General features: G+C 37.6%; 1 protein-coding gene across 1 annotated transcript in view; it reads left to right on the top strand.

Moving 5' to 3' along the window:
- LOC120313109 (homeobox protein Meis2-like) overlaps window positions 1-21,208 on the top strand; it is a 34,136-nt gene extending 12,928 nt beyond the window's left edge. Inside the window, exons 2-4 of the mRNA XM_039354645.1 lie at window positions 14,105-14,163; window positions 16,540-16,629; window positions 19,554-21,208. Coding sequence (XP_039210579.1) covers window positions 14,139-14,163; window positions 16,540-16,629; window positions 19,554-19,837 — 399 coding nt within the window. The 5' untranslated portion in view covers window positions 14,105-14,138 and the 3' untranslated portion in view covers window positions 19,838-21,208. The remainder of the gene's footprint in view (window positions 1-14,104; window positions 14,164-16,539; window positions 16,630-19,553) is intronic.
- Window positions 21,209-27,304: the final 6,096 nt, after the last annotated feature.

Genomic DNA, 27,304 nt, shown 5'->3' with positions numbered 1-27,304 from the left:
ACTTAGAGAAAGCTATAGGCTCTAGTAATATAATTATCATATTACAATTTTTGTTTAAATGTTCTATAGTTGTATACTTGTTTCAAAAATATCTTTTTTCCTTCCAGTTGCTTTAGCTGAAATCCAAGATACAAAATGTGTGTATATATAATAAAAGATTACCGTAATAAAAATAAGGTAATAACAGTAAAAGATTGATAAAATTATATTGCACAGCTGATACACAAACTATCTCATAAATTTTATTTTTAGGAAATGCAAAGTGAACCTTTATAAAAGGATATCGAGGTTTATCAAAAACAGACTAGGAACATGGAATTTGTTTGGAAGCCCAGGACTTGATCCATTTTTAATAGGTTTAGATACCTTTTGTTCGAAGGTATTTTGTCCTTAAAGAAGTTTAATTCCATGTGTAATGATTAGATCCAGAGAACTAAATTGCCAACAAATTAGGAATTGTTCCATCAGAGATGAATTTTCTCTTTCATAACATAAAAGAACATGAACCTGCATAAAAGAAACTATACACTGCATTGTTAAAAAGTCAGCTTGATATTTAAACATAGGGCACATACTGCTGAATAAAAGTGTTCTTTTATTCAGCAGTAGGAAGTTCTTGTAAAGGTATGTCTTATATCTCTATTCAGTGGATCTTTTTATAAAAGAAAGGGGGCTGGATTTTTTTAAAACAGGAAACACAAAAAATGCTACTTTTCTGAATTAAAACTAATATCACTTAACTATTAAATGAAATATACTTTGCCTAATTATATTTACTCATTATTGAGTGAACCCTTTCACAGTTTCAGAAACTTAACAGGCTTAGGGTTAAGTTTATGGTTCAAGAAACTTAATTATGCTTCCTTTATTCATTGAATTAACAAATCACCAACCAAAATTCCACTAATTGAGTGCTACATAAATGGAAGTTTGCAACAGACAGGTAAACTGTAATCTGGAAATGTAACACTAGTAAATTTGAAGTATTTCAAATATTTTAAACAATTTTAAATGATAAACCAAATTTGCTTTCAAATTTATTATATACAAGCTTAGTGCTAAGTGATTTGAGGATGAAAGCATACCAATAATTCCAAAAAACAGGTCTGATTATTATATGCATGGCATTGTAAGTCATGTTTTATATTTTACATACTCGCATTGCAGTGTTTTACATGACATCTGAATTGGGCTGGGAAACAAAACTGATTCTACTTACCTCTAATCTTATTTGTGACATTCAAATTTTGTCCATATGACATTTGTATGCTATTTTGAACATCATAATCTTTTGACAGCATGAAAGGATTTGCTAAGCTTGAATCAGTTAGTATGGACAAAATTAGGGCACTTAAAAGCCAAAGAAGACAGCAGTGGCAAATCAGTTTGAAGATTAAAATAAACTCTCGATATATCTTTTTTTTAAAGAAAAAGATGATACAAAACTTAATAAAATAATAACAATCAAGTTTGCAGGAAACAGAACAAGTTGCTATCTGCTTATCTACATTTAACAGGATAACAGAGTTGGAAGGGACCTTGGAGGTCTTCTAGTCCAACCCCTGCTCAAGCAGGAGACCCTATAGCATTTCAGACAAATGGTTGTTCAGTTTCTTCTTAAAAACCTCCAGTGTTGGATCACCCACCATTTCCAAAGGCAAGCCGTTTCGTTGGTTGATTCCTCTAACCCAGGGGTAGGCAACCTTGGCTCTTTTATGACTCGTGGACTTCAACTCCCAGAATTCCTGAGCCAGCAGGGCTCAGGAATTCTACGAGTTGAAGTCCACGAGTCATAAAAGAGCCAAGGTTGCCTACCCCTGCTCTAACCATTAAGAAATTTCTCCTTAGTTCTAGGTTGCTTCTCTCCTTGGTGAGTTTCCATCCATTGTTTCTTGCCTTGCCTCCTGGTCACATCAGACCATGCTATCTTTCTCTCAAAAAGGTTGACCCAATGGATCATGGGGTTGTCTAGTCATTATTTATAATTCTACAGGTTTTTGAAGGAATTGTAAAACCTTTAAGAGTCCACTCCCTTAAGTATGATATGGGTGAACGGCATAGCAATATATGATATCAAGGTAGGCAGACACAATGGATTGTGTATCAACTGCTGATAGAACAACATTTGGATTCGTTTCATCAAAACCTGCTCTGAATAGCTGGGAAACCTTTGAAGTGAATTTCATTGAATAGAGAGCAAGGGAAAAGCATGTCACATGTGCAAAAGCATATGTGGAACATAATGTTGGATGTAACCCAATTTAATATTTCAAAGCTTAAGTTGCCTCTAATCTGTCCCAGTTCATTCTGATTACATTCCTTGAGTAGTTTTAACAACCCTTTTTTAGAACCATGGATAAAACTGACCCTCCCTCATCTTTCTCAGCATGCTAAGATTGTTTTCCTAAACGAAGTACTGAACCCAAATCAAAAGCAGAAAACAGGAAGATTGCCAATTTTTCATTTGAATAATCTGTCAATTCCAAACCATGTTCCTCAAAATGAATTTATTGATGAGATATTAATAAGCTGTGTGATTTATTATTAGCCTATCTGGGACATTGACTTTCAAACCAATAGTAATAGCCAACCTCGTATCCAACCCACAGAATTTTTCTTAAAAGGGCACGTGCCATCATTCTGTCTCTCCTCTATTCTAAAACTGAAATTTTGTCATCTATCCCCCTCTTAAAGAAATACCCTGGTAGAAACCATGATGGACTCTGACACCGGTCAGTCCTCAACTTACAGCCATTCCTTTGGTGACCATTCAAAGTTAGAACAGCACTGAAAAAAGTGACATATGCTGGTTTTCACACTTAACAAGCGTTGCAGCGTCCCCGTGGTCATGTGACCAAAGTTTGTGCGCTTGACAACTGGCATGTATTTATGACGATTGCACTGTCCCGGGGCCGTGTGATCTCTATGTGTAAGTTTCCCAGTTAGCTTCTGACAAGCAAATTCAAGGAGGAAGCCGAATGCTTCACTTAATAACTGCAGTGATTCACTTATAAATTGTGACAAAAAGGTCATAAAATAGGGCACAGTTCACTTATCAATTGTTTTAGGAATGAAAATTTTGGGCTCCATTGTGGCTTGTAAGTCAAGTTGCCCAGTTCTGGGTGTCTTATTTTTTCTGTTCATCTCCTCTGTGACTGAAGATTATCACTCATCTTGATGATCACCACTGATATTTGTATTATTTTATCAAAACAGTTTGGCATAATCGTTAAGGTGCTGGCCTGAAAACCAGGAGACTGCCTTAGACATGAAAGCTGCCTGGGTGACCTTGAGGAATTACTTTCTCTTAGCACAACACACCTCACAGGGCAAAGTAGGAAAATATTGGAAGAAGGAATATTATGTATGTTTGCTGCTATAAGTGATAAAAAATTTAAAAAATCTGATAAATAAGGAAGCACTGTATTTTAAACATGCAATAAAGGTTTGCTGTTGTTGATATTCCACTTAGCAAAGCCCCCTATATTTTTAGGCTAGTTGAATTCACAGTAAGAGACAACTTGTAACCATCAAACAGCCAGCCAGTTTGGTCTAGTGGTTAAGGCACCAGGCTAGAAAGTGGAAGACTGTGAGTTCAAGTTCCACCTCAGCCATGAAAACCAGCTAGATGATTTTGGGCCAAGAGAAAGGTGTGTTGGATATGTTCACCACCTTGAGTTATTTGTATAAATAATAAAAGGCAGGATAAAAATAAATAAATAAAATCATTTGAATCCCTACAAGCAACTATTCAAACAGTTGGATAAATGAAATGAAAAAGTTAATACTTTCCGATTGTGATTCCGCCTATTAACCCAAACTAGATTGAAGATTTGGAACAAACAGATATGGTTCAAGAAGAAATAGAATTCATCAAATTGTTTGCAAATAGAAGGTAAATTAAAATATACTTGCAAGAAGTAATGAAGGAGTTTTCTTCTGCAGTCACATTGGCACACTCTTGTTCTATTTGTGGATTTTGATTCATAAAAGCAAGTGGCCTTTCTAATTAGTTTCCCATCTCCTCCTTCCTTAGGAGAAAGATCTCACAATGAGGGTTTTCCTTTTATCAAAACAGCATGTGAGGAAAAAGCTGATGGCAAAAAGCCATCTTGTGTTTTCACAGTTATTTATAAAGTATCTCTGAGATTTAAGGTGTTCATATTTCATTTTCAAGAGGGCTTATGCATTGGCATAATAAAGATAACTTACGTTTATAAGGTGTTGTAGTAAATTATATTGTATGGTTGCTTAGAACAGGCTTGAACCACATCTGCAAGTACAGTAATAACCAGAGTGTTTATTAATGTAACTAAGAAGCTTAAGCATGTATCAAGATAGATTGTAGTTCAAGCTTAAAATGTTAGCCTTAGGCATACCATTTACAATTGGGCTTAGTTTCTTATCTGCAAAGAGAGCTTTCTTACTATGCAGTCTAATTGGTTGAACAGTATACAACATTCACAGAATGCAGTGTCTATAGAGATTCTGAGTCATCCAGGTCATGGTTGTCTCAAAGATATTTTTTTCAAAAGGCAACTGGACTTTGATTTTCCTTGAAGACATTTCAAAGTTGAGGCATTTTGCTTTTCATCCAAGAAGCTTCTTCAATTCACAGAATGCAATATTAAATATAGGATATGTCTTAATATTAAAACTTTTTCATATTGAATCTTAAAATCTTAAAATATAATTTCTTGAAGCCACTCATCTACAATAACTCCAATTTATCTGAATTCAACTCTTGCCCCTTTTTCAGTCATAACTGTCTCTGGGCAATTGTTAAGCCACCTGTGCATATTTCTTATAATTCAGTTGGAAAGGAGAGATAGAATTAGATATCACCAGCATAGTGTTGGCAACATAATATATGTTACATACTTGAATGATCACCCTAGCAGTTTTATGTAGGTATTGAAAAGCACATAAAAAGAATAGAATTTGTTGTGTCCCCAAAGCTGAATAGAAATATACCACTACCACTCTCTAGTGGTATTCACAGATAGTAATGGAACCCATATAACCACATGCCTTCTTTCTACAATGTCCCAACTACTTCGGTTACATTCTATGATCAGTGGTATCAAGATCAAGTTATCCATGAAGTGGATCCATGAATTCCATCCATGACTCTTTTAACAAGTAATGTCATCAAACATGGCAATTAAGACAACTAGTTCTATATTTGACTAGATTGATTAATTTCAGTCTAGCTTCAAACTCAAATATAGAACTAGTTGCCTTAATTGCCAGTCTTCTTCCAGGTTCACTTGTTTCATTGTCATCATACTTTTAGCACCTTCCCCCAGAAGGAAATAGTTGCAATTAGATTGCCTTTTCTAAAACTTCATTATACACCACTATCTATACACTATTATACACTATTTCCTACCAGGCAGTGGGTACAGTTATCTTATTTAAAGAAACATTAATCACTGCATAGACTCACTTAGTTTGAAGATTTGAAGAACAGATATTTTGCCTGACCTTTAGAAACATCTTGTGCACTTTTTCAAGCCACAAAAATTGAAATAGATGCCAATAATGATAACTTTTATTATAACTTTATTCTGTGTTCACATCTCCATACATGCATATACATATACATATATACACCACATATATACATACATATATATTAATCACAGACCAAGGTATAATTAATTAATAAGCAGAAAAAAGGTGTTCCTGTAACCTTATCAGCTTCCACATTATATATAGTTTCTACAGTAGAAATCTCTCCCCTCAAACTGCTTTGAAAACCTACCATACTAGTTATTTCCTACCCGTCTAGAAGTTTGAAAGCATGCAAATGTGAGTAGATAAATAAATACCACTTTGGTGGGAAAGTAACAGCATTCCATGCATGTTGGCATATAGTCATGCTGGCCACATGAGCACGGAAGCGTCTTTGGACAACCCTGGCTCCCTCAGCTAAGAAATGGAGATGAGCAATGCCCCCTAGAGTCGGACATGACTGGTCAGCGGAAATCCTTACCTTTTACTAAATATTAAGTGGCCAATCCCATTCAGAAATTTGCTTGAATTCTTACAGGATAAAAGTGGTGTATGGATCAAGAATGTACATGCAAGGTTCCTATAATAAACTTAGACATATAGGCTGCTTGCTAGATTTTTGTACATTTAGCAGAGCAATGTACAGAAAAACTAAAGTCACCATGGTTGAGAAAACCTGCTCTATACATTTTAGTTTATTTGTGTTCAGTTAATTACTTGGACAGGACTATGAAAGTCACTAGAATGATGCCAGGGAAACATTCCCAGGATTAACAGTATACCCAGAGTTAATACATGTACATTATTGTTGGGTTCTATTTTTTAGTCTCTACCATTTTTAATAAATTGTTGAAAGTGTTTCATTTCTTTTAGTTAGAGTAGCATTTGAAATAAAGCCTAAAACATTAACCTGATTTATTTTTGTCGGAAGAATGTGGAACATTATTTATTGGAACATTTTCTTTCAGAGATGACCCCATGTCCTACCTACCCACTTAGGATTCTTTTATTTCTGTTCTCTGTTGACTAATGATTTCTTAAAAATGATTATACGTGTTTCACTGATACAGATTTTGGAGGCAGCTGACCAATGTATTGCTCAGTTCCATAGAGAAAATAATTCTAAGAAGACTTTTTAATGCTGTTATTATTGAAATTCTATGTGAGAGTTAAGCCTTTGCTAATCTATGTAGTAGGAGTGTCAGCCAATAATAATTACTATTGACAAATGTATCTACATGAGTGTCTCTATTTTCCCCATGGCCTGATACAAATAATGGTGCCCTCCACATTCTGCACAGTTCTCCAGAGTGTGAGCTATGCATTTGGGGAAACTGTGGCATAGGGAAGTTTTCTGAAGTGTTCAAAAGGCACATATTGACAAAGGATGTCTCTTCCATGCTTGACTCATAAAATCAGCATTCTCCAGGCATACATATTGGGTATACATAACTGATTTTATCTTCTTATCTTCTATCTCTCTGCTTGATATGCCTGCTATCAGCACGTTCCTATGAAAGAGTCTAAACAATGTTCTCCAACTTTACGCAACTTTAAGCAACAGGAGTGCATGTATAGGGTTACACAGTAATGCTTTAAAACAGCAAACTTTTCTGGCTTTGCGGACTGGCGAGGGAGAGGGAATGGTTCTGCACTAGTGGGAGCAAGCACACATACATGTGCAGCTCCATTTGCACAAACAGTAGGCACGTGCATCAGCCACTTGCATGAATGGAGCTGTGTGCACACCTGCCCACTGCCTGTGCAAGTGGAGCTGCGTGCTCGCTCATCCACTGATCAGTTCTGAATGGGCCACTGCCTGGTACTGGGCTGGGGTTTGGGGACCCCTGCTTTAAAATCAAAAACTATTTTTAAAAACTCAACAGCAAAACAGTACTGTATTTTAATTAGTGCTTTGCAACAAACTGTCAAATGATTCAGTAGTTTTTCATCACAAGCTGTGTATTTTGCATTGTTTGTAGCTTGTACTTAAATTTTAACACAATCTTTGCCAACCGGTTGAATGTACTAATTTGTCAAATATTGCAATATTGTTAGAAAGGATGGGATCAAGAGCACTGATGAACCTGATTGATAAGCTTGCTGTGATTTAAATAAATTACACTTCTTGAATGGATTCTGAGAAAAGAATAGAATTTTTTTCTTGCCTTGCCTTCCATTGTTTTTAAATGATGTACTTGCATTTCAAGTCTTAAACTGCATTTATTTCCAAGGAATTAAAACCAAGAAAAATTGCCAACCGTGACTTCATAAGGTTTAACTTTACATTGAGTCAACTTTCTTTGGAATACATTAAGAACATAATTTTACAAATAAGAGATGAATTGAAAGCATAGATGGCTAATGAATGGAAGTTGCAGATTACAATCAGCTCAGTAGTGGAACTGAAGATTAAAACAAAACTTTTAATGGTTGTTTTTAGAATTCTTTTAACATTAGGTTCTCATTTTAGGATGTAGTGATTATATCTAGCAAGATACTAACCATATTGAATAAAGATAACTATAGTGATCTAGTTTTTCTTACAGGATAGTATGTAGAATTAAAAAGTAAACATTTGTTCATTGTTCCTGCAAAATAAATAATACTTTACAAAGAAGACTATTTTTAAATTTTAATATAACTACTTTGCTTGACATAAGTAAATTAGTACACCAAAAGTAATACACTTTTTAAAAATTGCTGAATTTCAAGTTTGGAGGCAATAGCAATTAGAAGTACAAGAATAAAGGTGGATTTTTTTGAAGTTGTAAATATAAAAATAATTATACTAAAGATAACTAATTATAAGAAGGCCATACAATAGCATGTATTTGATTAGTTGGTACTTTCCAATCCATATGAATGCTTAGGTTGCTTTACAAAGCTGGGAGGTAAATGTGCAAAGTTTAAATTCATCTCCTTTCACTGTGGAATTTCAGTTTGTGACTTAAGTTCCAGAAAATATCATATGTAGTGAAAACATAGTTCAAAAATATATGGGCAATATGCTTTTTAAAAGCGGGGGGGGGGGAGAGAGAGAGAGAGAGAGAGATTATAACTCAAACCTTCTAAAGATTATTAAGCAAAGGTGACTTTTAACAGAACTGATCGTAAGGGAAGTACTTGTTTTAATCAGTCAGTATGAATGATTTTTGTGATTTTTCATTTCAACCAGCAATGCAGATAGATCCAAAATAATAAAGGAAAGGAAAGGTAAAGACTATATTAATATAGGAAAAGAGCAGGTGTGTATTAAGAAGACATCCTAGCTAAAGTGAAGTAGTGGTTTTTGACCCTATGAGAATATTACAGTAATACATTGGTGGTAATTCTTCAGTCAGTTTCAGGCCACAAAGAGAATGGCCAGCTTCTTTGTTATTGCTAGATGTGCAGCCTCTAATTTAAAAGAAACAAAACTTGTACATGATAATGAAGCAGAAGATCAAAGTTCAAAATTAGGTTGCTGCATCTCTGGGTCTCAATCTGAAAGGTGACACATGACCCAGAGACAGTTGTTGTTTTTTTACTACAGAGATACCCAAATTAGAATGAGGAAGCTTGACTGGGTAATGATGAAGGAGGGAGAGGACTGAGGACTGAGCAAACATTATAAGAGCACATCATATCATGGTACTCTGTAAGGGGACAATGGGTCAGTTTAATATTCAGATCAAATCTTTATTACAGCCATAGACCAGTATACGGTAATTCAGTTTAATATTTATTGTTCAGAAAAGCAAAAGTACCAGCTATTATTTGCAAGTAGGGAAAATTGTTAAATATTTCATTCCTTCTAATTCATTTTTGCTTTCCTGTTATTGTATAATAGAGGACTTTGGATGCAAAATGATTATTTTGGGCAGACTGATGTAAAATGTAATCTTTTCTAAAATGATTATACTTTTAACTCTGCTTAACGGTTCTAGCGTTTGAGAGCTTTTGGCTTGAGGAAGAAGTTTCTACATGTGTACAATATTGTTACCAAAGTCTGTGTGTACTAATAAACATGGATATATATTTGCAGTGCTTTTTTTCTAAAAAAAAAAAAAAAAAAAGGTGTCGGAACTCACACACATCATACAACCCGCCTTGCCTATCCTGCAAGGTTCCATCCAAAAAAGGTGCCAGAACTCCGTTCTGGGCATTCTATGAGAAAAAAAGCCCTGTATATTTGTGTCAATACATCTGGAATTGTGAATACATACAGCTTTTACACTATTTTCAAGAGAAGTCTTTTATATTTTTAAAAAAGTGAAACAGTTTAAATTCTAAATGAGTTGAAGCGTACTGAAATATTATGAACCAACAAGCTATTACTTGGAAAGAGGATGGTGTTACATAGCAATTGCTAAGGCTTGGGACCCATAAGTTAAAATGTGAACTTGTAGATAACAGTTTATTGGCAAATTTGAAGATGAAGTGAGATCTGAGTGTACTGAAATTCAAATAATTGTTGAGCTCCCTGAGATGGATTTTTGGAGACTTAAACCATTTGCATCTAGAGAAAAAAAGGTATATATGGGTCTTTCCCCTTATCAAGGAAGTTTTGCTTAATTAAAGCTGTGAGGAATTAAAAATAGGCTTTTTAAGATACACACTTAAGACCTTGTGAAAGGCTTTAATAAATATACTTTTTAAATGTATAGTGTTTGGAATTTGCTATGATGCAGAATAAAGGGTTCTGTTAGAAAAGCAGAGAGGATGGAACAGAAGGTTAAAGGGTATTTTGGAAACAAACAGCTGGACCAGCTTATTTAAACAGAATCAAGGATTGGGAGCTGACCTTCATTTGACTTCTAGGGGGAGGAGCAAGAATGTCATTTTATTGCTTTGGCTAGAAGGAAAATGTTCTTTCTTCTGAAAGCACCCAGAAGGCACCCTAGCATTTGGGCTGTTTTTCAGAATAGTTATTAAACACAGAATACATAGAAGAAAGTCAACTGTTAAGTCTTTGTGGAAAACATTAATTAAAAACTATGGGCCATGGCATGTATGTTTCAGCTTATATCTTGCCTAGGTTCACAGAGAGGAAATGTTAAATTAAAAAAGGTATTACATTGAAATTTCACCACTTGAAGACTTCAACCTGAAATTTCCCCCTCCCCTCACCCCTCCAGGGGATAACCTTGTTGCTAATAGCTTTAACATACAGTACAATAAAATAGATCTTCATAAAAAAGAGCTGAGAAGCATTTATTTTAAGCCTTCTAGATTTTCTTAAGCATTTTAGTTTTTGAGGCTCCATAAATGCTTTTCATTAAGAATAGATAAATATTTCTAGTTTTGGATGAGTATCCAAAACTTTTTATCTAATTGTTTATATTATTAGCTTCACAGTTACCATTACTCTATTATTTAATGAAATAAGTGTTGTAATTTGTATAAGCTTATAGTTCCCTCTTAAATGTCACAGAACACAGATGATAAAACCTTTTCTTCTTGAAAAGGGGGCCTTATAGATTGCTTCCAACAAGACTTGGATTTCATGGGGAACAAACTTGATACAATGCTTCCCACTTGTATATTTTTAGGAGAATTACTATATTCCAAATGGATTCTATACAGTATTGGCTTGTAGATGTTGTTGGTCTGGAGGCAAAATACTTTCAGGCAACCTCTTAAACTGATAAATAGTACCCCATAAACCTGAGGCTCACAAGCATGCACAACTTACCTCCAGCCAGAAACCTTATTGATCTAAGATTGCTTAAAATCAGAGTACCAACTGCCACAAATGGGAAGCCTTTCCCAGCAGAGAAGACCCGGCCTGGCCAGGTACAGTATATCAAATCAGCACCTGTTTTGATGGAGAATTGTACTGTTAAAGCAAATAGGCACACCACCCTATCAGCCTAACCCTAACCCATCCTTAACATAAATGTGGGAGTTTATGTAATCTCCAGCTTTGTAGCCACAATTGTTGTCACACTGTTTGCTTTTGCACGCCACACAAAAGACACACACACACACACACACACACACACTGTGGCTGCTAATCAGATATAGGTAAGTGCTGCCTTTCAAGAAGTAAAGCAAGTTCTTTATAGTATCTGTGTCCCTGAGGCACAGACAAAAGATGTTTGCACAAGCCTATGGGGGGAAAATGCTAACTTATTGGAACTGGTGAAATAGAAGAGGTTCATTTAGATCCAATTGTTAAGTATCAGGCTAGAAACCGGGGGGGGGGGGGGGGGACGGGACTCTGAGTTCTAGTCCACATGAAAGCTGGCTGAGTGACCTTGGGCCAGCCACTCTCTCAACCCAACTCACCAAACTGGGTTGTTGTTGCAGCAAATTGGAGGAAGAAAGAGTATTAGATATGTTCACAGCCTTGAGTGATCTATTTTTAAAAACCGCTCTAAAATCTGAAAGACTAAATAGCATGAGTCGGTATGTTTAACATGTTTAAAGAGCAGCAGTTTGGAAAATGCTATTTTAGAAATGCTTCTCTGAGGGCACAATAGGTGCGCAGAGTATCAACTAAGATACTTGTCTCAGTGAGGGCCTCAGGAAGCTGACAAGCATAGATGAACATACATGCCTCTTAATAGCATACCTGATGTTTTCTATGCCTGGAAATTAAAAATGCCTTCTATAGGTAAGGGTAACTATGGTGGAAAAATCAATTGTATGATAGTACTTCATGAAAAAAGGAAAAAACAACAACTGCTTTGTAATTTTCCTTTGAAAATTTGCATGGAAATCATTTTCTGACAGTTTTCAAATTGGCGGTGATATATGATAACTCATTGAAGAGAAAAATAGTTTTAATTATTTATTTTGTGGTTTTTCTAATGAAGAGAAGAAATATCAAAATCTTTTGCTGACCAGTTTGATAATTGTGTTTAATACAAATAGCTATCAAATGATTTGACTTAAGAGTTTACATTTTCACTTTTATCTAAAAAGGAATGGAGAGCTAGTGGAAGTTCACAGCAGAGTTTTATAGGTGTAACCTTTATGACTGGGATAGCAGCATGAGCTATCATACTTGCAAACATAGCGGGAACAAATTAGACAAATGGCTTGCAGAAATATTACTAAGATAAATAATTAACAATAAATAAATAAAGCCTAATTAAAAATTCATTCTTAATTTCAGTGAAACAGTGAAGATAGGACAGTTTGGTACCATAAAAACAGCATTCTTCAGAAATGTTGTGGGTGGGATTGGTGTTCAAGATTCTAGCCTGTTCAGTATTGTGTGGAAGGAAGTGGAAACTTAAAATTCAAGCCTCATTGTTGTTGTTTCCCTCCCCCTTCGTTTAAAGCTAGAATGCAATGGCTGGTGTGTGGATTGGGAATATCAAGCAGGAATGTTATTTAAAATCAGGTCACAGTAGTGGGGGGATAAAAGGCCTAAACAAAGTTCAGTGCCTTTAAATAGACATGAAATAGCCAACAACAAAAGCTGAAACTTTGTGATTTTTTTTTTTAATTTCCATTCTAACATTTTAGTTTTCATTCTTGGAGAGAGTGTCATCTTTCAAACAGGGAACAATCTAAGATAAGGTTTAAGATAAGATAGATTCCCCAGAAATTCTTTCTGCTGTGTTAATATTCAGTGGTATTTGTATAAAAATGAAGAAAACAAGTAGGAAATTCTAGTATCATGGATACTCATTAAGGACAATCCTTTAATTTGGACTTTACATTTACATTATTAGGATTGCAATAGTAAGGTCATTAAATGTAGAGGAAATTACTTCTGAATAGATACGTATAATACACGGTTAAGTTTGGTTAGCACTAATTAACTACTTTTACTTTGTACTGTAATAATCTCTGTTTTTTCATAATAGAGTTCATTAGAATATAAGTTCAAATGACAAATTTTATCTGAACCAGGTCATTTGTTGCCTCAACCCAGTCTAGTTCTGTGATACCCTAATTAAAGTTTAATGAATTGGAGAAGAAAAGTTCTGTCACTGTATAGCTATAATACACTCTATGCTCCTTTGCGTAAGAAGCAGAAAGAAAAGAAAAAATAAATACTGTGTACAAGAAATTGATTATAAAGTTGTCCAAAGCAGTGTGAACTGCTCATGATAAAACTCCAGACATGTTCTTATTGGATGGTGAGCTGACAACACAGTTCGTGATCTTAATAAAACCATTACAACAAATTTATGATTGGGAGAAGCAAGGAAAGTTTTGATAAAATAATAAGGGGAAGAAAAGAGAATTTACTAAAAAAATATTGCTAATTATGTTAAGTGTGAGTGAGAAAGGAAATGAATGCTTTTATGGATTGGCATCTTTTTCTGACCCACTCCACCCCCCCCCAGAATAATCTGAATTGAAAAGAATTAAACTGATCTTGTTTCCTGAGAATTCTACTAACTCCCCCATGAAAAGATGAAATAAAAGTGTCCAACTGTGGCAAAGGGAGGCCAGCATAAATCAACTCACAATCCAAACTTGCATTTTCAGAGGTCATCAGAGAGGTTACGAGTTTTGCAGCATTTGAACGTACACTAAAATTAACTCCCAGGGAACATATACCAACCATCTTCCAAGTGCTGAGTACAAGCATAGGGGGCTTCTTTTAAAAATAACAGTTCACTCTCTTTTCTTGTTTCAGGTTTATTAATGCTAGAAGAAGGATAGTTCAGCCCATGATAGACCAGTCCAATCGAGCAGGCAAGTTTTTAATATTAACTGTAGCCCTGTCTTGCTGACAAAAAAACATTCACGAGCCATTCACCAGGAGATCTCTTCTTAGTAAATAATTGGGAATTAATGCAGAGAATGGCTGACAATTAAAACAAAACCTGCCATGATTTATTTTAAAGTTGGTGGATTTAGTACAATTGAGCATATTTTGAAGGTAAATTGTCAGCCATAAACTACATTGTTGCTTACTGAATTTTAATACCAAACATACATTAAGGGTTTTTAAAATATTTCTTCCCAGCTATTTGTGCTATTATGACACTCCCTGGTGCATCGCTAGATGTGGAATTACTGTAAACTTTAATATCTGTCCAAAGGGCAAAAGGGTCACAGTGCTTGTGGAATTCAGTAAAGTTCAAAGACATTCAGTTAAGGTAGAACTATATGTGCTTTAATAAAAAAAGGCCGCTTATCTAGCTTTTAATGTTCTGTTAGAATCTTAAAATTCAAGTTGTGGGGATTTTTTAAGGTTTTTGCATCTTTATCTTCCTTTTATCCTTCACCTTGGGATATCTGTATTTTGTTATTTATGAACCTTATAATCATGACACTGACTTCTATCAAGATTCAAAATAGCAAGGCTTTAATTCTTTCTGGATATCCTAAATGTTTATTTTTTTCATGTTATTGCCAAATACAAGAATGTACCTTCCAGGCATTATTTTCATGGTGATTATTTTCAGTGAAATAATACCAGCAAGACTAGCCAAGATTATCTACTCTTAAAGATTATTTAAACATTGGTTAAATATGTATACATCTTCCTGGTCAGTCTACAGGGCTCATAAAATGCCCTGTAGTGATTGAAGCAAAGTCTTAAAAGGAGCAATGGAGCTAGTGGTGCCATGATCTCTGCATGCATTTCAAAGCCTGATGATTTAAAATATAAACATCTACATATAGTGGGGTCATATTATTCACCCAAGAATTCTTCTGCATTTGTAGACTTGATGAAAACATTCCCAAAATCTTTTCATGCACTTTCTCCTTCCGTTTTCCAGTAATAGATATGTAAAGGCAATGAAAAAGGGACTGCTGCTTTTTCAGCAACACATGGTATTTCTTGTTGTGAGAATGGTCCATAGAGAAAGTCATTGCCATTCTCAATAAGAAAAACCACAGGTTGCTTATTGCAACTCTGCTTCTGCTTAAAGCAATGGTAGGGTTGTTTTTTAACTGCCAGCCCTCCTCCCCACCACCAAACAGCAGCTCTGGAATTTTTATTTATTGTCTAATATTCTTCCAAAATGTGAGCCGCTTTCCCCAGCCATCTCCATTTATGGCAGAGAGATGGTCCCAAGCAATAAATATCTTTATTGAAATGGGGGAAGGGATCATTTTTGACCTAGCCAAGTATTACCATCTTTTTTCATTGAGATTTGTATATATGTATTTGAGCAGATATGAGTCTTATATGTGCATGCATTCTTATGCACATCTTGTAAAGAATGCAAGTTCTGTTGTCTGAAAACAGAACACGTTAATGAGAAATGTGTTTCCACACAGGACTAACTGCTACACATAACAGATTTAGGGATAATTGAAAACCTTTAAAAGATTCCCATAAATTTTAATTAATTCTTTCCAACATGATGCCTTATAGTTTTGGGGGTTTTTTTACTTGCAAATTCCACTTTCCCAACTACAAGCTATTATTGTTAGGACTGACGGAAGAGTTACGGATCAAAATACTTGGATAGATTCAGATTGAGAAAAGTTGTCAAAGAAGACTGGTTTGCAATTGCATTATTATTGTACACGCATAGAAAATTATTTTCAGAAAACATATAACATAGTGTGCTTGCATTTTTGGCTTAGCATGATGTACAAATGTATCGAAGTGTATGTAAACCATGACTTGTATTTTCTTTGGGATGGATTCATGCATCACACTAAGCCAAAACCAATATGTTGAGTTATCTGTGAATATTTAAAACTATCCATAATAAAATTCATAGATGGTGTCTGGGCAGACAGGTGTAGACACGGAGTGCTTGGCTCATAATCTGGCTGCAGCAAAGAATTAATTTCGTGTGGGAGAATTTTTAATGTATGCACATGGGCTGGGAAAGGAAGAGGCAGCTGTTAGATACCCTTATGTAGACTCATATTTCCCTTTATTGATAAAGTTGAGGTGGTAGAGGACTAAAGAAGCTATTAATCTTTTTCTGTAAGGCATGAGGAAGGTATAAAAAAGTAACAGTTTCTCAATTGAAACAGCTGACACAATAGCAATAACTTTAACCTCCAAATGTGTCTGGAAATGAACTGATCAGTTCCTTTTAAGACAACTGATCATTTTGCTGATAAAGAGATACTAAGCAATTTCCTGCACCTTTTTAGTAAGCCAAGGAACACCTTATAATCCAGATGGACAACCAATGGGAGGTTTTGTGATGGATGGTCAACAGCACATGGGAATCAGAGCACCAGGTAAGAGTTGCCATACACTTTCCTCCGAGTCCTAATGTCAATTATGCCACTTCTTCACACTGTGAACAGGTAACTCTGCCTCATCCTCTGCTGCACTTGCCTTGCCTTTCCTGTCTTCTGATGCACTTGAAATATGACCTAGGGACAAGACAGGGATCTTTTCCACTCTTAATGTCTGAATATTTCTTGAGCCTCTGGTATCTGTGTTTTTAAGGGTCTTTTGGCACTATCTGTTGACTTTGCTCATTCTCTGGCATCTTCTTGGATTTTTTTATCTCCCTTCTAGGACCTATGAGTGGAATGGGCATGAATATGGGCATGGAGGGGCAATGGCACTACATGTAACCATCTAGTTAACCAATCGCAAAGCAAGGGGGAAGTAAGTACAAATGGGGTCTTTATCTTCACTGTGTTCTGGGATCTTCCCTTCTTGCATTTTTCTTACATTCTCCTTGCCCATAGTTTCATGCTTGTTCATTTCTTCCCATGGAATTCTTGGTTTCTGTATGCTCTCTCTCTCTCTCTCTTTCTTTTGATCAAGCTTTCAGTTTAGAAAGCACTATATATGATGTACATTTATTCCTGTATGTTGCTATTATACAGCACTGACCACATGACAAAACAAGAAACAGCCAAGAGGAGAGAGAGGGGAGGAGTTGTCATAGTAACAGACTGATTTGCAAAATGTAAGCAGTCTGCAGCAGTGCAAGGAGACGAAAGAGCATGTCCCCAAAGTGTCATAAATCTGTCTAACCACAGTTGATGCATGAGTTACATTTCTACACTAACCTGCAAGACACCAAAAAGCTAAACAGAAACTTCTTTTTAGGTAGAAGAAACAGAAACTTCACTCAGGGTGCTCAGTTTTGTAATTGTGAAACTTTTTAAAAAGTTTTATTTCTCTTTGTCTGGCTATCATAATGGGATTATGCAGGGCAAAGGAAAAAAAAAAAGAATACCAAACCGAGGTGCGCACAGCAGGCTATGGAGCTTAGCCCAGGCTAATTGACTATATCCAAATTAAGTATGCCATCAGTTGCAGTGTGACAAATGGATTTGACTTATTCAGTGTACTAAAATAGAGATCATTAATGCAATCTTCAGTGGCAAGCCTAGTGAAATAAGCCTGCAAACACTGTCCCAGTTCTTTTGCTCTTGTCTTTGAAAAGAGAAAGGGCTCTTTAAAAAATAATAATAAGGCAATATAAAAATATCAGTGCATATTAAATATTCGTGGAGTCATTTCATTTTTTTCCCTAAAAGTGGAAACAAGGCTCATGACATCTTTTTGTGCATGCCTTTCAGTACTTGACCATACCATGAGAAATTACCAGAGTGGATGGTGTTTCCCAGCCATTCTACAAATGTTAGTCAAATACAAGTTTATAACAATTAGCTGTAAAAACATTCCTGGTCAGCTTGGGAATGCAACTAGGTTATTATCTCATTATGGACATTTTTCTAGCTTAGTTAATTTCAATATTGTTTCTTACTTTCTAGGTCAATTAAATTTTAAGTGATGTATTTTATGCTTTGTGGCCAATTAAATTAATAGGTTATTACAAAAATCATCCTTTTTTATTAAACAGCTGTGAGTACAGTATATTTTATAACCAATTTTCATTAGTTCAAAAATGTTCCTTTAGGCTAGATTAAGCAGAGGTTCATTGCTAGAGTCTGGAGACCTGATTCTAAGGTGTTCATAGAATTCACAGTGCACTATTACTTGGAACTCAAGCCAATTGAACCTACTTAGCAATAGAGCTATGCCTTTCACCCTTGATGATTATGGAGCTTATAGCTCTCAGAAACAATACATCTGTCAGTTTCCATCAAGTACAGCAATCCATGCAGAAGGCAGAGGCCCACCGAAAGCTGGAGGTTGATTGTCTTAGGCCCATTTTTTTCTTATTGTTCTTAAAAACAGCTGAAAGGTTGACTGAGCTTTGCTTCCCTCCCCCACCCAATAAAAACGGTCTCAAAGAAGGAATGAATTGATATCAGTTATTGGTTTTTATCCATTTCAAAACAGCAGGTTTGATTTAGAAACCATCCTTTACCATAGTATCAATTTCAGCAAAATAGGAGGCCATGTGCCTCGGCACTTTTTAAAATTCCATTTGTAGTCTAAATAAAAAAGAAACTACGAATGATGTTGAAGTTACTTAAACCAGTTATTCTTCTCAGAATGCCATATTTTTTCTTACAAGGAACCCTATTTCACTATATTTTATCCACAAGAGATTGTGTTTCCAACAATCAGAGAAAATAAAGGGATTGTATTCAGGAATTGATGTCAAACGTTTTCTGTAGCCCACATGTCCATATCAAATATGGGCATGTGGATTATTCTCTGTGGGCCACATGCCTGTATCTGACAAACTATTAAAGAATAGACAAGTAGCTTCTATTATTGAGAATGTTTCATAGTATAGTTCACAGAGTTCTTATACATTAGGCTTAGGTTATACTTTCTACTCTGCAAAAGATTATCTTCCAAACCTTATAGTAATTCTTTTTTGGAGGGAACTATACAGAAATGTTTAATTTAGTATATGTGTGACTGGGTTGTTTTTCCAATGGTTGCATTCTCTAAGCATTGTTTCAAAACAAAATCATTTTAAAAAGGCCTTGACCAAATTAGAGACAGTCCTTGTTTAGCAACCACAGTTGGGACTGACAACTCAGTTATTAAATGAAGCAGTCTCTAAGTGAAATTGTGACTGTGCTTACAATCTACTTTCCTTTGCTTCACAGACCTGTGAAAGTCATAATTGTGAAGCTTGGTGGTAAAATTATTTTCTCATCACCATCATAACAGTTGCTCAAAGAGGCAATTGCTAAACAAGGACTACATGTAAATAGGGTTGCTGTGTTTCAGTCAACCCAAGCTGATATTCACGAGTTTCTCTTTTCTTTCCCAGGACTGCAAAGTATGCCAGGGGATTATGTGTCTCGGGGTGGTCCAATGGGCATGACAATGGGACAGCCAAGTTATACACCACCCCAGATGCCCCCCCATCCAGCACAGTTGCGTCATGGCCCCCCCATGCATCCCTACCTTCCGGGACACCCCCACCACCCAGCAATGATGATGCATGGTGGACCACCCCACCCTGGAATGCCGATGTCAGCGACTAGCCCCACCATGCTCAATACAGGAGATCCAGCAATGAGTGGACAAGTGATGGACATTCATGCTCAGTAGCTTAAGGGAATATACTTTATTTTCATGAATGGCAGATTTGAAATATTGTCGTTCTACAATGACTTAATGGAGTTCCATTCTTGGCATCTAATTTGGACCAAGGAACAATCCGATTGTCTTTATAGGGACCCTGAAAAGCAGGAAAAACACACCAAGTGAAGTCAACTTCTGGGGACAAGAAAAATAACTATATAAGGCAACAGAGTTGAATATTGTAAAATGCTATTATTCTGTTATCCATATTATGTTCTTTCTTATAGATTTTTTAAGAAAAAAAATGTGAATTTTTTTCCACACTATGTGTGTTGTTTCCATAACTCTTCACTTCCTGCAGAAGCCTCCTTACATTTTTTTAAAAAAGCCTTACAGTTATCCTGCAAATGACAAAAAAGATTTATTTGCAGGATTTTTAGAGCATTAAAATATCTATGTCAGGCAGAAGAACATTTCTTCTATCCTAGGATTTCAGCCATGCACTCTGTATTTCTGTTTTCTCTCTCTCTCTCTTTCTCTCTCTTTATTTCTCTCTCTCCCCCTTTCTTTCCCCCCCCTGCCTGGGGCGTGAATTTGCATGTCTAATTCATTTACTCACCATATTTGAATTGGCCTGAACAGATGTAAATCGGGAAGGATGGGAAAAACTGCAGTCCTCAACAATGATTAATCAGCTGTTGCAGGCAATGTCTTAAGGAGACTGGTAGGAGGAGACATGGAAACCAAGAGAAAAGTGTATTTGACCTTAATTGTCACATCAGAGCATCATTATCCCCATGAAGCAGCAGCGGCAGCAGCTACCACCTACATCACTTCCTGTTTTATGCCTCTCAAACCATGAACTGAAGAGTTATTTTTACTATGTTGACTTTATTTTTTCGGCAAAGCATCAGTCATGCATTTTTCCATAGTCCCATCATGGAGCATATATGTATACATTGTAAATAAATTTTGTGCAAAAAGGACTGGAAAAATGAACTGTATTATTGCTTTTTTTCTCTTTCTTTCTTTCTTTCTTTCTTTCTTTCTTTCTTTCTTTCTTTCCTTTTCTTTCTTTCTTTCTCTTTCTCTTTTTCTTTAATTTCTTTCTTTCCTTTCTTTTTGTAAAAGTAGCAGTTTGGTATGAGTTGGCATGCATACAGATTTACTAAGTGGGATAAGCTAATTATACTTTTGTTGTGGTTAAACAAATGCTTGTTGATAGCCTTTTTCTATCAAGAAACCAAGGAGCTAATTATTATTAATAATCATTGCACATTAAGTCTTAGAGTTTCTGACTGAAACTGTTTGGATTGTACAATAACTCAAAGCCCAGCTGTAGTAGTTCAAGTGCAGTAATGAAACTGAATCTAAAATAAAAGCAAATTATTTTTGTCACGCTGGCTCAACTGCTTGAAAATTTTATTTTTCTGCCCAAGCCCTCTAAAATTGTAGCAATTTGCTAGCAACTATTCCAGCCTCACTCTCTCAAAATAATTTTAGCACTAGGCAACTTTAATAATATTTTTTAAAGTAAATTTTAGCATTTTATATGGTGAACTTTCCTAGACCTATTTGTTTATTTTCAAGTGATTTTCAAATCTGTTTTATTAGATGCTAGTCATTCCAAATCAAAAAAGAACCAATTGCACAAGATTAATGAATGCTGTTAAGTAATATAGTTGTAGTTATTTAAATTAAATTATTCTAGGATGTGTTAAATTTTACTCCTCAAAATGTTAATGTTGATTACAAAAAAAAAAATCTGCCAGTCATTATACCTGAATTAGTGCATTTACTTACAGTAAAAGATGTTACACTTTAAAAATCCAATGTTCATAAACAAATCTGGTTGCTGCAAATGTCTGTAGATAGAAATACTGAGCAATTTTCCAGCATAGTTGTATATTCTGCTCCGTAGCCAACTGGTTAACTAGAACCAAATAATATGCTTAGGTTTACAATACCTTATAATTTTCTTCTAAATAATATTACAGCTTTAAAAAGTTTCCTAAGGGCATGGGGAAAAAAGAGAAACTTTCACTAAGGCACACTAATTAAAAAAAAAACTATTTGAAAAAAGATTTAATGGTAAACTGCTTGATAGGAACAAAAGACCTCAGTGGTGAGAACTATTTCTGCCATTCACACAGATGTCACCCCATAAAACCGCCCTAACAATTCCCTGTTTAGATTTAAAAGGGAGACCAGTTGTTTGGTGACTACTAGGCAAAGTTTGATAGATTAGTTTATCTACTGCTTGAACCACTTGGAGAGCATTCCCGCTCTATCCAGCTAACATCTCAAATGTTTAAAGAAAAGCCTGTTGATAAGACAGCATCTTCTGCATGTAGGAGATACACACTCCCCACTGTCCAGAATTTGAACCTAGCATTGGACACAAGTCTACTCCTTTCTGCTCAGAGCCTGACTTGAAGCTTTATTTTATAAACCATAGAAACTCGAGTCATTTTATTTTCTGTTCTCTGTCGCTCTTTGTGGAAGGCAGTTTTCAGTTGTGTGCCTTTGCTATTAATTAATTACTACTTGTTTACTTTCTCCATTGGAGTAAAAATATTTTCTTATCTGATGTATCTGTTCAGGCTAAGAATCACAATGCCTTAAGTTGCACTGATGTTGAAACAGCCACTTAGATCCTACAGATAACGATTCGGATATATTCCAACAAAGATCGAGTCATTTGCATTAATGGAGGGAGGGGCGTCGCTGTCTAGGAAACTGCCAACCAATCAGTGACTTAAGAAAGCAAATGGTTAATATAGGTTCCTTTCTTTGCTCAAAAGAACGCCTTACCAACTTTATAGATGGCCTGGGAGTTGTTATATCTTTCTTATCCCTGCGATATCAAAGAAAATTAGGAATACATTTGCTGCCAAAGTTAGGTCTGATAGCCTTTCCCATTTTTTATTTTGAGGAGTGGAACAAAACGTGTATGTCCTGCTATTAAAATTTGGAAGGGGAATTTTTCTTTAATGAGATTTTTTTTTCTTCATTTTCAGTTATTTTTTCCTCGAAAAATATAACCAAGGCAATCACATTCGGGGTTACATCCCCAAACTCTTAATCAGCTGCAATTATAGCACATTAATGAATAACGCTCTCAAAGCATATTTTTTGTTTTTTTATTTGTTCGTCACATGTTGGAGGGCTTTTACAGGCAAAGGAAAGAGAAGTAAACGGGTTACAAATAGGGAATTATCCTTCGTTTAGCATTAAAATTCATTTAGATAAAATTGCCACAAACATTTAAATGGAGAGATTAGTTCCCCCTCACGCCTTATTGCACACTCTCAATGGCTCCGTTAAGAACATTTTATACGTTGGAAATTCCGTCTTCTCAGGCTGCTGGCTGTTTCCTAGTTACCCACATTCAAAGCGAAGGCAGCAGGGACAGAAGAGAGGGCTGGGGGAAGGGAGAGAAGTTGGGTTCCCCCCCCCCCTTTATCACACTCCCCCCCCCTTTTTTTTTTCCTTTTTGGCAACCAGGCTGCAATTCATCCTCTTAGATGTGTTAGAAGTAAAGGAGAAAATAACAGATTATTTTCTCTTTGGACACCCCAGTTACCCTATATGGAAAAAGAAAGCGCCGCTGTTTCTCTTTTTCTGCCTACTTCTCCTTCGCCGCCGGCTCCCCCTCGCTCCCCCTTCCCCCAAACTGGGAATCAAGTTTTGAGTTGGATCCGTTCATCGCAAAGCGACTGAGATTAACGTAGATCCATATCAGGGTGTGGACCCGGTCTGGAGGGAGCAAGGGCATCGCTTGATAAAGTTCTGACTAGCGCCTTGCCGCACTCGCGCGGGTGTGTGTGTGTGTGTGTGTGTGTGTGTGTGTGTGTGGTGTGAGGAAGCGATCAAGCGGGCTGCTGAAATGCATCTCAGTTTGCAGCCCAGAGAGGAGTACGGGTTGTTTGCACTGAAAAATCTCTGGAGGGATGAATTTGAAAACAGATCAGTCGTCTTCCACCTTCCTCCTCCCGTTCGTTCGTTTGTTCCTTCCTTCCTTTTCTTTCCCTCTCGCTGATACCCGCTTGCAGAGCCAAAGGAGACAGAACGCCAGCTTCGACTGCCATCTTTTGGGGATTTGGAAAAACGATTCCCTCGCTTTCCTTTCCCCCGATATTCTTCTACCTTCGTCCTTCCAAACCTCCGGTCCGAAATCGAGATTCCGCTCTAGCCGATGATGATAAAATTTGGGGTGGGCATTCTTGCAAATGATTGGCTTGCAGTTGCGCATGGAAATCGTTTTAAGTCATCGACCAAGGAAAACTTCGCGTGGCTGCTTAGCTGCAGAAGAGTTTCGCCGATCCTCGGGGTGTTTCTGTCCCTGCTCGGTCAAGCGCGGAATTATTTCCCTCTTTCCCCACCCCCAACCCAAAAAAAGTTTTCTCTTCAAGCTTTTCCTTTGCGGGAGGGAAACATCTTTTTTTCCTGCGAAAAATTGTCGGACGAGGTCGCATGCGCGGTGGGACTCCTAGACTGATATTATTATTATTATTATTATTATTATTATTATTATTATTATTATTATTATTATTATTATTATTATTATTATTATTATTATTATTATTGTAAGCGAGGGTCGAAAGAAGTCAACCGTCCGCCTGGCCGGTGTGTGTTGCGGGGAGAGAAGAGGCTGCTTGAAAAGAAAAAGTGGGACGGCCACATTAGAGACTCTTGCGGCTGTGTTTGGACCTTTTCCCCCAAGTCTATAGCGCCTTCTTACCACGTTTCATGCACGTGTTCCAAGACTGGGATGGGGGCGGTTGATTTGAATAAACACTTTCTAAGAAATTGAGGATCTGGTGCGCGCCCGAACACGTAGAGCAGCATTAACCAGCGCCTTGTCCCCGTTTTTACTGGGCTGGGTGGAGATAAGCGCCAGCGTGCGTGCGTGCCTCCGTGCGTGCGTGCGTACGTGCCTGAGAAAGAGTGAAGAGAGGGGGGGCATATGGAGTTAGGTCTAGCCTCCCGCTTCTGCAATTGCCGCCATCTCTCTTCCTGAGGAAAGCGAGCTGGCCGCATGTATGCCCGCCTTGCCCTTCTCATTACAAAGCCAGGTCCCCTCGGGGGTTGTAGGGAGGAGCGGGAGGGCCCTAAACCACGGAGGACGAGCTGGCCAGTCCCTGTCCCCGGAACTGGGCTCTTCTCGGGTATAAGAGACGGAGCTCTCCTGAATCGGGCGAAGGCTTCCCGGTTCTCTTCCTCAGCCGCACACACTGGTCGCCGGCGTCTGAAAGTCAATCGCCCGAAAGGCAAAGAGGTGGTCGGTGGTCTGAAGTGAATTGGGAGTCGGAGCTCCTCTCAGATCCAGCGGGGTCTCTTTTTATTTTATTTTTATTTTTACTGTCTGGTTTGACTCTCCACGCACCGCCGAAAAACAGAAATCCGGACCAAGTGAAAGTGGGGGAAAGGTCCCGCAAAACTCCTTTCGTTCTGACTCTCGAAAGGTGAAAAAAAGAGAGGGAAAGGAAACGGATAACAGGGAAAAAGAGAGGTCTGTCAGGAGATTTTGAGTAGGTCGTCCGCAATAAGTATCTCTTACAAAAAACAGCTCACCATAGTCCCTCCTAGCCCGCCGCCACAATCTGGGTCTGTCGCTTTCCTGCCCCCCCCCCCCGCTCCACTCGCAGCATCCCCGGAGAAAGCGCGGGGAGAGCGAGTCCCCCTTTTTAAAGCCAGCGCTATCGGGATCGTCTCCGTGGCTTCTCACTCCGGACTCCAATCCTGCCGTCCGGGCCCACCTGGCCTCGGACCTTTCCCTAAAGGGGAAAAGACATTCCCGCCGCCTACTCTCAACCCTCCCTTGGGGCACTTCAGGCACCAGAGCAAGCGAAAGCCAGAATCCGTTCACTGAGGCGAGAGGCTTCCTCTTGTGCAAGTTTCTTCGCGACGCCTCTCTCTCTCTCTCTCTCTCTCTCTCTCTCTCTCTGTGTGTGTGTGTCTGTGTAAGGAGAGAGAGAGACAGAGCCTGTAGAAATAATTTTCGGTTCTGCCAGGTAAAAAGCAGGGTCAATCTGGAGACAATTAAGAGTCGTCGCCTCACGTTTGATCGCCTCGTTGGTTGCCTCCCGAAAGTCGTGCAACCGCGAGAACGTGTGAACGTGCGTGGGCATCGATGAATACTCCTAAAACGCGTGTGGGGTGCTGGCTGGAGTTTTTCCAGCGAAGTGTCAGCAGAAAGTCCCTGAAGTGTCCCGGAAAACAAAGCAAAGCGAGTGTTCTCTTCCCTGCTGCCCGGTCCCAAGCCTAAGACGGGGTGGGGGGTGGGGATTGAACGTCCATCTCAAGACGGTGAAGAGCCCTGAGAGGCGCGTAGGAAAATGCTGTGTACGTTGGGGAGGAGATGTTGAGATTTTCCCTCTTTCCTCCAAATGCGAGGTGGTGGGTGGATAAATAATACTTTAATATTCTTAAAATTCACCTTGAAGCACTTTTCCTTAGAAATGTAGATTTTACTTCTCAGGTGCTATTACGGCACCTGATTTTATAAGGATATGGATGCCCCCTCGTAAAGTTAGCAAAATGAAGCCATTCTCGGCTGATCACACCGCCTCTCTCTCGTTTCTGGACGCGAGCCCAAACTCAAGTAAATGTGGGCAATATACCCGAGTCTAACAAAAGTAAATGAAGGGAGGACAGGCTTAGATTTTGCTCGAATTCTAGTTCGACTAAATGAATTTTTGCTTTTCTCGCGACGAGGGTCGCCTTCCTTCAATAGTAAATAAAATAAACGGTTATTCAGCCAGGTTCGAGGCTTTCCTTTCCAACCCAAGCACTTTGATGCTAACAGAAAGTTTTCCAGCAAAGGAGATTCCTCTGAATTGCTTTAAAAGCCCTCATAAAAAGAATACCAGAGGGCTTCCAAGGACAAGAAAAAGGATATGGTTATCACACACTCTCCCCTTTTGAGATGGGTCGTGTGACGGGTTGTATTTTTTTAACCTTTCTGGAAACTTGTTTTCCTCCCCTGGAGATAGCCCACATGGTAATACCTGCGTTTTCTCCTCTTCTGTGTGTGACTTTGCTGGGGTTCCAGTCAGTATCTGGAAGAACTCACAAACACATACAAAAAAATTATTATGTTTTAAAAACACACTATTGCAAGGGGGTAGACTAGAGGGTAAGAGGCACGGGGGGGGGGAGCCAGAACAGAGAAGGTGAAAGGGAGAACCGAACCTTCCTCCGGCCCGCACAGAATATTTGTCCCAAAAGAAGGGTAGCTGGAGGTCTGCTTTGTAAAGCTTTACGAAGTCCTTCCTGCAAGGGAGTTAATAAACTCCTAAGCAGTCAGCAGCTTTGTATTTTATGTAGTGGACAGAGAAAATCTTCCACGGCTTTAATGTATGAAATAACTAAATGCCTGTGTGGCAGCTGTTTCTAAAGCCAAAACTAACTCTTTGGAAGGAGGGGAGGGGAGGGGAGACGAAAAGACTGCTCGTTTTTTCCCCCCTTTGGTGCCATTTTGGATGTCAT

The sequence above is a fragment of the Crotalus tigris genome, unplaced genomic scaffold (genome assembly GCF_016545835.1).
Source record: "Crotalus tigris isolate CLP2741 ecotype Arizona unplaced genomic scaffold, ASM1654583v1 scf7180000018573.505203, whole genome shotgun sequence".
NCBI classification, from domain to species: domain Eukaryota; kingdom Metazoa; phylum Chordata; class Lepidosauria; order Squamata; family Viperidae; genus Crotalus; species Crotalus tigris.
Note: the sequence above shows the minus strand (reverse complement) of the source record. Positions and strands in the feature narration are given on the sequence as shown.